General features: G+C 50.7%; 1 protein-coding gene across 1 annotated transcript; it reads left to right on the top strand.

Annotated features, from left to right (window-relative positions):
* Positions 1-204: 204 nt before the first annotated feature.
* Positions 205-5,355, top strand: LOC101177718. Its single transcript, XM_030796283.1, has 3 exons — positions 205-284; positions 3,432-3,650; positions 5,208-5,355. Exons 1-3 carry the CDS (start codon positions 205-207, stop codon positions 5,353-5,355), a joined length of 447 nt encoding a protein of 148 aa, XP_030652143.1.
* Positions 5,356-14,163: the final 8,808 nt, after the last annotated feature.

The following is a 14,163-nucleotide window of genomic DNA, read 5'->3' as shown; positions in this document are numbered from 1 at the left end:
GCCCCGCTGACACTACCAGCTTCCAGGTGACCAAGAGGAAGCAGCAAGGATCCTGCGGTTCCCATGGCTTCCATCTGCCACCTTCCAAGGGAGGGGAGGGACAAACTTCCATCCACCCCAGACAACCAGAATGTGCAGGGCCCTGAATGCCAAGACAGGAATTTAATCTAATTCAACTTCAGCAATGGGCTGAGGGACAGCTTCATGCCAGGCACAGGGAAAAACTCTTTACACACAAGATTACCTTTGCTTTCATTCAATCCCCGCAACAGCATGTGTGGTAGGTGTTATTATTCCCATTGTACAGATGGAGAGACTGAGGCCAGTGGAAGACCTATGGATGTGTAGGGGCTGCTGTGGGAAGGCAGCTTGGAGTGCCAGAGATGGTGGGTACTGCCAGCAGGAGCTGTGTCCCCAACCCACGATGTGACCTTGGTCAGATTTCCTCCCTGTTCTGGGTCTCATGCCCCTCCCTGAGTAAATGAGGAGGGTGGACTGGTGACCTTCTCAGGGCTACAGCCACAAGGAAGTGAGTGGGCCAGCTGGAAGGGATGGTCCTCATTCTGGGATTCTGCTTGCTGAAAGCCTGATCCAAGGGCAGGAGCATCCCACCTCAGTACCTGGGGCTGGCTTCACCGTTCACAGTTGCCTCTCCAAGGAACTCCACTGAAAGAAAGTAGTTGAGTGGTTGCCAGGGCCTGGGAGGGAGAATGAGGAGTGACTATGAATGGGGCTTCTTTGGGGTGTGATAAAATGTCCTAAAGTTAGATTATGGTGACAGTGTACAACTCTGTAAATATACTAAAAACTATTGGATTGTACACTTTAACAGGTGAATGTTATGGTATGATAATTATATCTCAATAAAGCCGTTTAAAAGAGAAAGGAGGAAGGAGGGAGGGAGGACAGGAGAGAGAGAGACCTACACAGAGGTCAGGCTAAGCGCGATGGCTCACGCCTGTAATCCCAGCAGTTTGGGAGGCAGAGCAGGGAGGATCACTTGAGGCCAGGAGTTTGAGACCAGCCTGGGCAACATGGCAAGACCCGATTTCTACAAAAACATTTAAAAATTAGCTGGGCATGGAGTGCATACCTATGGTCCCAGCTACTTAGAAGGCCTGAGGCGTGGGGCCAAGCGGAGTGGCTCACGCCTGTAATCCCAGCACTTTGGGAGGCTGAGGTAGGTGGATCATTTGAGATCAGGAGTTCGAGACCAGCCTAGCCAACATGGTGAAATCCTGTCTCTACTAAAAATACAAAAATTAGCCAGGCATGGTGGCATAAGCTTGTAAACCCAGCTACTTGGGAGGCTGAGACAGAGAATCACTTGAACCTGGGAGGCAGAGGTTGCAGTGAGCCGAGATTGTGATTGTGCCACTGCACTCTAGCCTGGGTGACAGTGAGACCCCGTCTCAAAAAAAAAAAAAAAAAAAGATTGAGGCCAGAGAATCACTTGAGCCCAGGAGTTCAAGGCTGCAGTGAGCTATGATCACACCACTGCACTACAGCCTAGGTGACAGAGCGAGACCCCATCTCTTTTTTTTTGAGACGGAGTCTGGCTGTCGCCGAGGCTGGAGTGCAGTGGCGCGATCTCGGCTCACTGCAGGCTCCGCCCCGCGGGGTTCACGCCATTCTCCTGCCTCAGCCTTCCAAGTAGCTGGGACTACAGGCGCCCACCACCTCGCCCGGCTAATTGTTTGTATTTTTTTTTTTTTTTTTTTTTTTTTGGTGACGGAGTCTTGCTCTGTCACCCAGGCTGGAGTGCAGTGGCGCGATCTCGGCTCACTGCAAGCTCCGCCTCCCGGGTTCACGCCATTCTGCTACCTCAGCCTCTCCGAGTAGTTGGGACTACAGGCGTCCGCCACCACGCCCGGCTAATTTTTTGTATTTTTTTAGTAGAGACGGGGTTTCACCGTGGTCTCGATCTCCTGACCTTGTGATCCACCCGCCTCGACCTCCCAAAGTGCTGGGATTACAAGCGTGAGCCACCGCGCCTGGCCTTATTTTTTGTATTTTTAGTAGAGATGGGGTTTCACCGTGTTAGCCAGGATGGTCTTGATCTCCTGACCTCATGATCCGCCTGCCTAGGCCTCCCAAAGTGCTGGGATTACAGGCGTGAGCCACCGTGCCCGGGCCCCCATCTCTTAAAAAATAAAAAAAGAGGTCAGGCCAGAGCTGCCTTTGGGATTTACCTTCTGGGAATAGGGCCCTCAGCACCCAGCCCCTCTGCAATCATCCCCCTCTAAGCAGCCTCACTCCAGAGCCCAGGAAATGTGTGTGTGAAGACACCCAGTGGCAGGCGGTGGCTCCAGCTGCTGAACGAAGATTATGGGGCCCTGGCCTCTGGTGCTTGCCCTCCTCGGAGCGGAAAGAGCCATGAATCAAAGGGCAGGTGTGTGTGGACCTGAAGGAATGTGGGGAGGGTGGCAAGAAAACGGCTGGAGGCGGAGCGGGAGAGACCCCATGAGTCAGGGTGAGAAGAGGTGTTGCTCAGACAGGGAGGGCCTGGAAACAAAGCCTGGACTGGAAACACCGAAACACTGGGCTGGCCAGGGCGCTCTCAGTTGCCTGGAAACATCTTAACACTCCAGAAAATGTGAGTAAGGAATACCTGCTGCCCCTGAGGGCCCCCCACAACTGGTCCAGCCATGTCTGCTTGGCAATCGTGGGGCACAGGCAGATGCAGCTGCCCAAGAGGCAACTCCAGCCTAGACCTAACGCTGAGCCAGGGGCACAGGTGCAAGGGATCCATCACGAGGGCTAAACTGGCCAATAAGAGGCAGGAGCTCATTCCACTTGTACTGTTTGGGCAACTTGCTGTTGAAAAAGGAGAACCTGGCCGGGCACAGTGGCTCACACCTGTAATCCCAACACTTTGGGAGACTGAAGCTAGTGACCTGAGGTCAGGAGTTCGAGACCAGCCTGCTCAACATGGAGAAATCCCATCTCTACTGAAAATACAAAAATTAGTCAGGCGTAATGGTGCACGCCTGTGATCCCAGCTACTCGGGAGGCTGAGGCAGGAGAATCGCTTGAACCCAGGAGGTGGAGGTTGCAGTGAGCCGAGATTGCGCCACTGCACTCCAGCCTGGACAACAAAGCAAGGCCTTGTCTCGAAATACAATAAATAAATAAATAAATAAATAAATGGAAAAGGAGAACCCAGAGGATCTTGGAGGCACAGTGTCCCTGTCTAAATCTCCAGATAACCCAGAAAGCATGCACTGCCCCCACGCCACTCCACCCCCTCCACGCCTGCCTGTCCTATGCTCTTCATGCCCACCTCCTGGGGCAAATGGCACCGGATGCCCCTGTCTTAAGTGAACAAATGGAGACTCTAACCACCTTCTGAGAATCCCAGCCCTGGGGTCAAACCTGCATGCCTGCCGAGTGCCTGCATGACAATAATTAGGATTTCCTATGCTCTGAAGCAACGTCCTGCCTGGCATCCTGCGTGTGTCCAGCAACTCCCTGCACCCGGGCACCACTCCCGCAGCTGGGTTTGGCATCCTCACAGCCTCTGCAGCACGTGCCTTCAGAGGGAAGAGACCCAGGGACTCGGGAGACTCAAGGCATCTCCAGAGTCACAGCCTGAAGACAGAACCCCATGCTCTCCTGGACATAAAAGCCATGCGGTCCCTGGTAGACACGTAGGCAGAGGTGAAGGGATCTACCCTGGCACTGGGTAGGGGCTGTGCAGTCACTCCTGCTTATTCTTCCTGTACATCCCGCTACCGTCCCCATGCCATAGATTTGACTGGGGCAGGCTGGCTGCAGAGTCCAAGTCTTGAACCACTGCACCACACTGCCTCTCAAGGGCACAGTCAGTGGGGTCCTTGTCATTGTGGGTCATTCCTCAGCATGCATTCAGGGCTCTTCACCATCTGCCTGCAGCTGCCCTGCCCAGCCTTCTCTCCCACTGACCCCACAAGGCACCCTCTTTCTGGTCCTTGAGTTTTCCATATGCTCTGCCCACACCCCCACATCTCCACCTGCAGCCGTTTACCTGTGAGGCCCAATGGAAGCATCACCTCCTCCATGGGGACTCCTGATACCACCTAGTCAGAAGTCTCCCAGGACCACCTCCCCTTCCCTTAGCTCACCTAGTACTGGATTCACAACTGTGGGGGACTGTCAGTTTCCTACATCAGATTGGAGGTCCCTGATTCAGACTTCCATGCTGTGTGACTTAGGGTAAGGCACCTAACCTCTCTAAGCCTCAGTTTCCTCATTAACAGGTAACATTTATCGAGCACGTACTATGTGCCAGGTATTATGTGCTAAGTACTCTACATGCAGTATCCCATTTAATCCTTACAGCACCTATGAGGCAGGTACTATAATTATCCCATGTTACAGATGAAGAAACTGTCACTGTCATTAGGACTACCATCATTATCATTACTATCATTCTTTTTTTTTTTTTTTTTTGGAGACAGACGCTCTGTCACCCAGGCTGGAGTGCAGTGGTGCGATCTCAGCTCACTGCAACCTCTGCCTCCCAGGTTCAAGCAATTCTCATGTCTCAGCATCCCGAGTAGCTGGGACTACAGGCATGCACCAACACACCCAATTGTTTGTATTTTAGTAGAGATGGGGTTTCACCATGTTGCCCAGGCTGATCTTGAACTCCTGAGCTCAAGCAATCCACGAACCTCAGCCTCCCAAACTGCTAGGATTACAGGTGTGAGCCACCATGCCTGGCCTAATATTGCCATTTTTTTGTCCGCTACAAAACCTAGTGCACAGCAGACACTCAAACAGCAAAATTCAAGTATGGCTGGAACTGGAACCAACCTTAGATAGGAAGGAGTTGCAGAAACAGAGTTCTGCACATGCTCTAGAACACGCAGGCCTGGCCCTGTCCTGGCTGGGGTGATACCATCTTTGGAGGCTGATGCTGGTAGTCTGTTGTGGCTGGGGACTTGGGGTGGCCTCCTTTTGCTTCTCACATCAGCCATGTCTCTACTCACAGAAACAGACTCTGCCCAAACCAGTCCTGCAATGCACAGAGCCCGGTGGCAAACAAACCACCTGGATAAATGGTGCCCAAGGCTGTGGGGGTCCTGGGAGGCTGACTGGAGGCAGAATTGTGCTCATCTGTAACCAGAGTAGCTCCGGGTTGCTTCTGTTAGCTCAAGGCCACAGGTACATCTCTGTGCTTCGAGATCCAAACCGCACCCCCCCCACCGCCACGTGTTTTCTAGGATCCCCTCCAAGCATTTTCCAAAGCCCCAAGGGGCTGCTTACAAGACTCTCTGCCCATCACCCCCAACCTGGCTGAGCTGGGACCACATCAGCACCTGGCCTGACTCTTCTACCAGGATGCCCTCCAAGACCAACACTGATGCCTGAGTCACCCCCCCAGGGAGGCTGGGGGTACCCCCACATGGCTGCTGCAACTGATGTTGGAAACAGAGGCTCCAAAAACGTAAGTGAAGTGGGTTTTCCTGCTAAATACTCCATTCGGGGCCTGGGAGAAGGGGAGCAAATGTCTGTCTGCCCCCTCAACTCCACCCAGCCATGGCTTGTCCCACGGCCAAGTTGCCTGGGTCCGTGGGATCACCAAGTTCTTCTGACTCACTATACACACCACCAAACACCCCCAGACTCCTTTCCTGCCACTCCCCCACCTCAGGCACACATGCAGTGCTTGGCGCCTGGGTTGTCTGTGCCCTGTGGCGAGTGCTGCCCGGATACCCCGGGGTCCATTCAAGGATGAACTCGGCTGGGTCACCCCTGCTACAAACAGGCTTTTACATTCTTGAACTTCACCTGGGGTGAGGGTCTTCAGGAGTCCTGTCCCTTTTCCTCCTGAGGCCTCCTTGGTCCTGATGTTAGTGAGTGGCCATCCACGTACCCACAGGAAGGATGTGGTCAAATCCTCTTACCAGCGGCTCTGAACCATTTGACCTGCTACCTGAGCCGCTGGGGAGAGGAAAGGGGAGGGTGCTCCCACTTCTAATAGTTCATCAAGTTCTCACAACATCCCCATTCACAGGTGAGAAAACTGAGGCCCGAAAAGTTTCAACCCAAACCATGACACTCCTTGCCCCAAACCCAGAAGCCTGAGGAAGTAGGGAAGTGCGGTGGGATCTGTCTTCCTGTGTGTCTTCAGGATCCTGGGGCCTGCCCCTCCTGGCTTCCTCTTGAGGAAGGCCTCAGAAGACCTGCCTTTGGTCGCAGGACAGAAGCTGGCCCAAGAGGCAAGGGTTTTGGCCGCCACAGGGGAAACTCTGGGCTCAGAGCTGCCGAAGTGACTCACGGGCCCTGCTGGGAAGCAGCTGACGTTCCTTGTCTGCGCCTTACAAAACCACACGGGCTGCGTCTGCGAGTGACAGCCGGCTGCTCTGAGTGGTGGAGGAATGTTGTTGCCAGACAGGTTCCTGAGGCATCTGCTGAGCTGTGCTCCAGAAACCAGCCCTGGGCAGCTGCCACACCAGGCAGCCTCCACCCCTCCCCACAACCAGGAGTCGTGGAGGGCACCCCCACCAACCTCAACAGAACCCTCCCCTCAGGGATCCGTGGAAGTCAGCCACTGCCACAAGGACAGCCACCCCTTCCGGGCAGGAGCTCATGGGAAACCAAGACCAGGGAACCCATCCCACCCCCAGCAAGACTTGAGGCCAGGGAGGTTGGAGGGGTCTCCCTGTGACCAAATCTGTGGCTATCACAACCGACCTTGAACCGTAATACTAAGAATGATAACAACAATAATCACAGCTAACCCTTCACACTCACTACATGCCGAGCACCATGGCATGGAGCACTTTTTCTGAATTATCACATGCATTCGTTTCCTGGGGCTGCCGTAGCAAACTGCCACAAACTGCATGGCTTAAAACAACAAAAACATATCCTCTAGGCCAGGCGCGGTGGCTCACGCCTGTAATCCCAGCACTTTGGGAGGCTGAGGCGGGCAGATAACCTGAGGTCAGGAGTTTGAGAGCAGCCTGGCCAACATGGCGAAACCCCGTCTCTACTAAAAATACAAAAATTAGCCAGGCATGGTGGTAGGAGCCTGTAGTCCCAGCTACTCAGGAGGCTGAGGCAGGAGAATCGTTTGAACCCAGGAGGTAGAGGTTGCAATAAGCTGAGATCACACCATTATACTCCAGCCTGGGTGACAGACAGAGACTCTGTCTCAACAGAAAAAAAAAAAAGAGAGAGAGAGAGAGAAGAAAGAAAAGAAAAAGAAAAAGAAAAAGGACGTATTCTCTTACAGCTCTAGAGGCCAGAAATCCAAACTCATGGTGTCGGCGGGGCCACACTCCTCCTGAAGGCCTGGGAGAGAATCCTTCTTTTCCTCTTCCAGCTGCTGCTGGAGGCGGGCGATCTTCAGTGCACCTCAGCTTATGGGCATGTCACACCAGTCTCTTTCCACCTGCACATGGAGTTTTCTCTGTTTATCTATGTCTCTGTGTCCAAACCTCCCTCTTCTTAGAAGGACACCAGTCATATTGGACTTAAGGCCTACGCTAATCCAGTATGACCTCTGCATACCTCTGCAAAGGCCCAAAAAGCTTCCAAATAAGGTCATATTCCCAGGGTTCCAGGTAGATATATAAGAGGCTCAGAGAGGTTAAGCAACTTGCCAGAAATCACCCAGCCTCTGTTTCTCGAATCCATACTACATTGTCTCACCCATCACCATCATCATCATCACCATCTCCTCACAGAAGCTTAGCACTTCATCACTTATAAAGCTTCTCCTGGCCATTGTCACATTTTCTTTCTTTCTTTTTTTTTTTTTGTTCTTTTTTATGTTTTGAGACGGAGTCTCACTCTTTTTGCTCAGGCTGGAGTGCAGTAGCATGATCTCTGCTCACTGCACCCTCCACCTCTATCTTTAGTAGAGATGGAATTTCACCATGTTGGCCAGGCTGGTCTCGAACTCCTGACCCCAAGTGGTCTGCCTGCCTCAGCTTCCCAAAGTGCTGGGATTACAGGCATGAGCCACCATGCCTAGTCTATTGTTACATTTTCTTCTTGCCAACACGACCTTGAGGGGCTTGGGAAACAGTTGATAAGGAAACAGTGGGCTCCATTAATTAACGTGTCCATGGTCCTATAGCTAACGAGAGGAAGGTCTTTTTGGTTTTCTTTTGAGACAGAATATCCCTCTGTCACCCAGGCTGGAGTACAGTGGCACAATCACAGCTCACTGCAGTGTTGACCTCCCAGGCTCAAGTGATCCTCCCACCTCAGCCTCTCCAATAGCGGGGATTATAGGCGTGTGCTACCAAGCCCAGCTAATTTACTTTTTTGTGGAGCCTGGATCTCACTATGTTGCCCAGTCTGGTTCAAACTCCTAGGCTCAAGGGATCCTCCTGCCTCGGCCTCCCAAAGTGCTGGGATTATAGGTGTGAACCACCAGCCCGGCTGAGTGGCAGGTCTTTTGACCCCAGATCCAGTATACTGCACTATGTAGGCTCCAAACGGAGACCTCGTGGGAACATTCCAAGGCTTTGTAAGCCCCTTGAGGCTATTTGCCCAGTGTGGTCAATGTCATTGCTGTGTGTACTGATAACACCCACTTCAGCTACAGCTGCCAAGCTCATAAAACATATTGTAAGCCTGCTGCTTAAATTTACCTCCTCAAGTATCAGCTCGTTATCCCCTGTCTGTTCTCTGCCAGCAGCAAGGCCAGCTATTTGAGCAGTGACAATGTGGAGAAAATCTAAGAATCCGGGGGGCCCTCACAGCTCACAGCTGAGCCACAGAGTCTGGGGAGACAGTAGCAGGTGTGGCAGGTGCTTTTCCTCCAGTTGCTCCCAGCCAAGAAGGGACGAGATACAGGCACAGCCCCACTGTCAGCCCCACCCCAGACGTAGCTCCAGAACGGTACAGCGTCTTCACATTGAATGCTCACAAGGGTCCCACAAAATCCGTACTACTGGCTGGGCATGGTGGCTCACACATGTACTCCCAGCACTTTGGGAGGCCGAGACAGGAGGATCACTTGAGCCTAGGAGCTCAAGACCAGCCTGGGCAACACAGGGAGACCCTGTCTCTACAAAAAATTAAAATATTGGCCAGGCACAGTAGCATGTGCCTGCAGAGCTAGCTACTTGGGAGGCTGAGGAGAGAGGATGGCTTAAGCCTAAGAGTGGGGTACATGACTTGGCTCAAGCAGGAGGATTGGACTCCGAGATATCTCCTGTTTGGACACCAGCACACAGCAGCCAGAGAAGTCTTAACATATGAAGGAGAGATTGTCACCTTCGAACTTTATTTTATTTGTATTTATTTTTTATTTTTTTAAATTTTATTTATTTATTTATTCTTTGAGATGGAGTCTTGCTCTGTTGCCCAGGCTGGAGTGCAATGGTGCTATCTCTGCTCACTGCAACCTCTGCCTCCCAGGTTCAAGCGATTCTCCTGCCTCAGCCTCCCGAGTAGCTGGGACTACAGGCGCCTGCCACCGCGCCCGGCAAATTTTTGTATTTTTAGTAGAGACAGGGTTTCACCATGTTGGTCAGGCTGGTCTCGAACTCCTGACCTCGTGATCCGCCTGCCTCAGCCTTCCAAAGTGCTGGGATTACAGGCGTGAGCCACCGCACCCGGCCCTTTTATTTTTATTTTATTTATTTATTGAGATGGAGTTTCATTCTTATTGCCCAGGCTAGAGTGCGATGGCACGATCTCGGCTCACTCCAACCTCTGCCTCCTGGGTTCCAACGATATTCCTGCCTCAGTCTCCTGAGTAGCTGGGATTACAGGCACTAGCACCATGCCCGGCTAATTTTTTGTATTTTTCGTAGAGATGGGGTTTCACTATGTTGGCCAGACTGGTCTCGAACTCCTGACCTCAAGTGATTTGCCTGCCAAAGTGCTGGGATTACAGGCATGAGCCATTGCACCCGGCTACCTTCTGACTTTAAAATGTGGCACCAGACCTTTGCACTCACTGTTTCCTCTGCCTGGGATGCCATTCCTTGAACTCCATGCAGCTCAGCTGTCCACTTTTCAGAGTGACTTTATTTTTTATTTTTTGAGAGACAAGATCTCACTTTGTCACCCAGGCTGGAGTGCAGTGCAGTGGTGTGATCATAGCTCACTGCAGCCTCAAATCCCTGGGCTCAAGCGATTCCCCCACCTCAGCCTCCTGAGTAGCTGGGGCTATAGGTGCACGCCATAACACTCAGCTAATTATTTTATTCTTTGTAGAGATGGGGCCTCACTATGTTGCCCAGGCTCATCTTGAACTCCTGAACTCAAGTGATCCTCCCACCTCAGCCTCCCAAGTGCTGGCATTATGGGTGTGAACTGCTGTGCCCAGCCCAGAGTGATCTTAGAGTTGATGGCTCCCAGTTATTCTCTACCTTAACCTCCTGGTTTATTTCCTTTTTTTTTGAGACGGAGTCTCGCTGTCGCCCAGGCTGGAGTGCAGTGGCGCGATCTCGGCTCACTGCAGGTTCCGCCCCCCCAGGGTTCACGCCATTCTCCTGCCTCAGCCTCCCGAGTAGCTGGGACTACAGGCGCCCGCCACCACACCCGGATAATTTTTTTTTTGTATTTTTAGTGGAGACGGGGTTTCACCGTGTTAGCCAGGATGGTCTTGATCTCCTGACCTCGTGATCCACCTGCCTCAGCCTCCCAAAGTGCTGGGATTACAGGCATGAGCCACCGCGCCCGGCCTGGTTTATTTCCTTCATTGCACTTAGCAAAACCCATGATTATCCTGTTTATTTATCATTTGCTTCTTAATCATCTTTCTCTCATGAAGACAAGAGGCAAGGACTTTGTCTTGTTCCCTGCTGACTCCAGGGCTTAGCACAGTGCTTCCACATAGGTCCTCAGTGGATATTGTTGAATGAATAAATGAATGAATTCAATAGAGAATACAGGTAAGGTGCAGTGGCTCATGCCTGTTATCCCAGCACTATGGGAGGCTGAAGCAGCAGTATCACTTGAGCCCAGGAGTTTGAGACCAGCCTGGACAACATAGCAAGACTCTGCATCTACAGAAAAAAAATGTTTATTTAAAAAATTAGCCAGGTGTGGTAGCACACACCTATAGTCCCAGCTACTCAGGAGACTGAGGCAGGAGGATCCCTTGAAGCAGAAGTTTGAGGCTGCAGTGAGCGAAGATTACACCATTGCACTCCAGCCTGAGTGACACAGCAAGCCCCTGTATTAAAAAAAAAAAAAAAAAAAAAAAAAAAAAAAAAAAAAAAAAAAGGAGGACCACAGAGTCACACATAAATAACCCAAAGCCTGGCAAAAGACTGGGCTGGCCATTGGGTATGACAAGGAGAGTGGCCTGGGAGATGCAGACCCAGGTAGAGGCTGGGGAAATATTAGGAGAGCGAAGAGGGGTGGCTGGGCCTCAAGCCAAGAGGACTTCTGGAGGAGAATGACCAGACCTTGTAAAAGGATATTCTGTCTCTGGCTGTAGCTTTGCGCAGGGACAGGAAGCAAGAAGGGAAACCAGGTAACTCTCTGCTGCTTTAGCTACAGCTACCACCACAGAGACCAGAACAGGGAAGAGTTTCTTAGTTCATCTTCTGCCCCAGCCTATAATGAGGACTTGAATTAGGAGGCAGTGATTTCTAGACTCAAAGATGAACTTTCATCCTACAATCCTCTGTGCCCATTTGCTGGCAATCTTTCCTAAGTGCTGAAGACTAATTGCTCCCCGCTGTTTCTTGTAAGCCTGGGGAAAGTATAAAGGTCAACCTTCTTATCTCTACTGGTACATGGTCGGGGAGGGGTGCTATTATAGGTAGGAGATAACTGAGGACCATGACGACACTTTGCTGACCTCAGAATTCCAGAAGTTAAAAAAAGAAAAAAAATCTGTGTGGGCATAGTGGCTCGTGCCTATAGTCCCAGCACTTTGGGAGGCTGAGGTGGGAGGATGGCTTGAGCCCAGGAGTTCGAGGCAGCACTGAGTCTTATTCCCACCACTGCACTCCAGCCTACATGACAGAGTGAGACCCATCTCTACCAAAAATAAAGATTAGCTGGGCATGGTGGTGTATGCCTGTGGTCCCAGCTATTCAGGAGGCTGAGGTGAAAGGATCACTTGAGCCTGGGAGATCAAGGCTGCAGTGAGCTGTGATGGAGCCACTGCACTCAGCCTGGGTGACAGAGTGAGACCCTGTCTCAAAAATAAAAACAAAAACAAAAACAAAAAACTGCAAGTAAAACAAGAAAATTCCCCAAGGCACAATGGCCATGTGGTTAAGAAAATGGGCTCTGGAGTTAAGCTTGGAGCACCTCTTGGGGCTGAGCACCCTCAGGCAAGCCTCTTAACCTCTTTGAGCCTGTTTCCTTCTATGCAAAAGTAATCACTTGTCCCTCAAAGGGTTGTTGAAGAGATGAATGAGATCATGTACAGGAAGATCCTGGAACACAGTAGGTGCTCAATACATGGGAGCACTCCCTGCCGGAGGGCCTTTCATTCTACAAAATAACTGGCCTGTCCTCTTTTTAAAATGCCAATGCGGCTGGGCACGGTGGCTCACGCCTGTAATCCTAACACTTTGGGAGGCTGAGGCGGGCAGATCACTTGAGGAGTTCGAGACCAGCCTGCCCAACATGGTGAAACCCCGTCCCTACTAAAAATACAAAAAGTAGCCGGGTGTGGCAGCGGGTGCCTGTAATCCCAGCTACTCAGGATGCTGAGGCAGGAGATGGCTTGAACCCAGGAGGTGGAGGTTGCAGTGAGCCGAGATCACACCATTGCACTCCAGCCTGGGCAACAGAGTGAGACTCTGTCTCAAAAAATAAATAAAATAAAATAAAATAAAATAATAAAATAAATAAAATGCCAGTGTCATGAAATACAAAGAAAAACTCAGAGACTGTTCCAGATTGAAAGCAACACAGAGCTTGGATTTCCTTTTGCCATGAAAGACATTCTTGGAGCAATTGACAAAAACCCCAATACAGTCTGTAGATTATTAGGTAGCAGTACTGTTTCAATGTTAATTTCCTGACTGTGATCATTGTATACTAGTTATGTAAACCAAAAATTAAATTCTAAGGCCCCCCCAACCATCTGAATAAACCCCTCCTCTCGGCCAAGGGCATTCTAACGTTAACTTGAAAAACTGGTTTAGACTATGATAGAAGAGAGTTTGGACAAGCCTCATTATACTTTCCTCCCTTTTGGAATTCAAAAGTCGACCAGCATTAACATCAACACAGACCTTAAGTCTGATAAGAAACATTTACAATCTATTCTTCATCTGCATGATAAAACCATGGTCTCTACAACCCCTTATCATAACCCAGACATTTCTTCCTATTGATAATAACTCTTTCAACGAATTACCAAGCAGAAAAATTTTAAATCAACCTATGACCTGGAAGACCCTGCTTTGAGTTGCACCACTCTTCCAGATGGAACCAATGTAAATCTTATATGTATGGATTGATACATTATGTCTCCCTAAAATGTATACAAGCAAGCTGTGCCCTGACTATCTTGGGCACTTCTCCTCAGGACCTCCTGAGGCTGTGTCGTGGGCGTGTCCTTAACCTTGGCAAAATAAACTTTCTAAATCGATTGAGACCTGTCTCAGATACTTTGGGTTCACAATTATAAAAGAGAATTTCTTGTTTTTAGGAAATATACAGCGAAGTATTCAAGGGTTACGAGGCATTATGTATGTACTGTGCTCTTAAACAATTTCAGAGACAAGAGTCTCACTCTGTTGCCCAGGCTGGAGTGCAGTGATGTGGTCTCGGCTCACTGCAACCTCCACCCCCCAGGTTCCAGCGATTCTCCTGCCTCAACCTCCTGAGTAGCTGGGGTTACAGGTGTGCACCACCACACCCAGCTACTTTGTGTGTGTGTGTGTGTGTGTGTGTTTTTAGTAGAGATGGGGTTTCACCAGGTTGGCCAGGCTGGCCTCAAACTCCTGACCTCAAATGATCTGTCCGCCTGGGCCTTGCAAAGTGCTGGGATTACAGGCATGAACCACCACGCCCAGCCTAAACTGTTAATACTTGAGGAATCTATAGAAAAATTGTGAGAATAAAGTCTGCAATTACGAAAGAAAAAAAAAAAGAAAGAAATGTATGGTTCCTGCCCTTGCAGAGTCCTGGCAGGGAGAGCACGTCTTGCTGGTGGCAGGCTTCCAGGGAGGGTGATCAACTGTCCAGGTTTGCCTGGGGTTGTTATGGTCTTGGCACTGAAAGTCCTGCATG

This window comes from Nomascus leucogenys, chromosome 2, assembly GCF_006542625.1.
Source record: "Nomascus leucogenys isolate Asia chromosome 2, Asia_NLE_v1, whole genome shotgun sequence".
In the NCBI taxonomy this organism is placed as follows: Eukaryota; Metazoa; Chordata; class Mammalia; order Primates; family Hylobatidae; genus Nomascus; species Nomascus leucogenys.
This window is presented reverse-complemented; position numbering and strand designations above follow the sequence as displayed.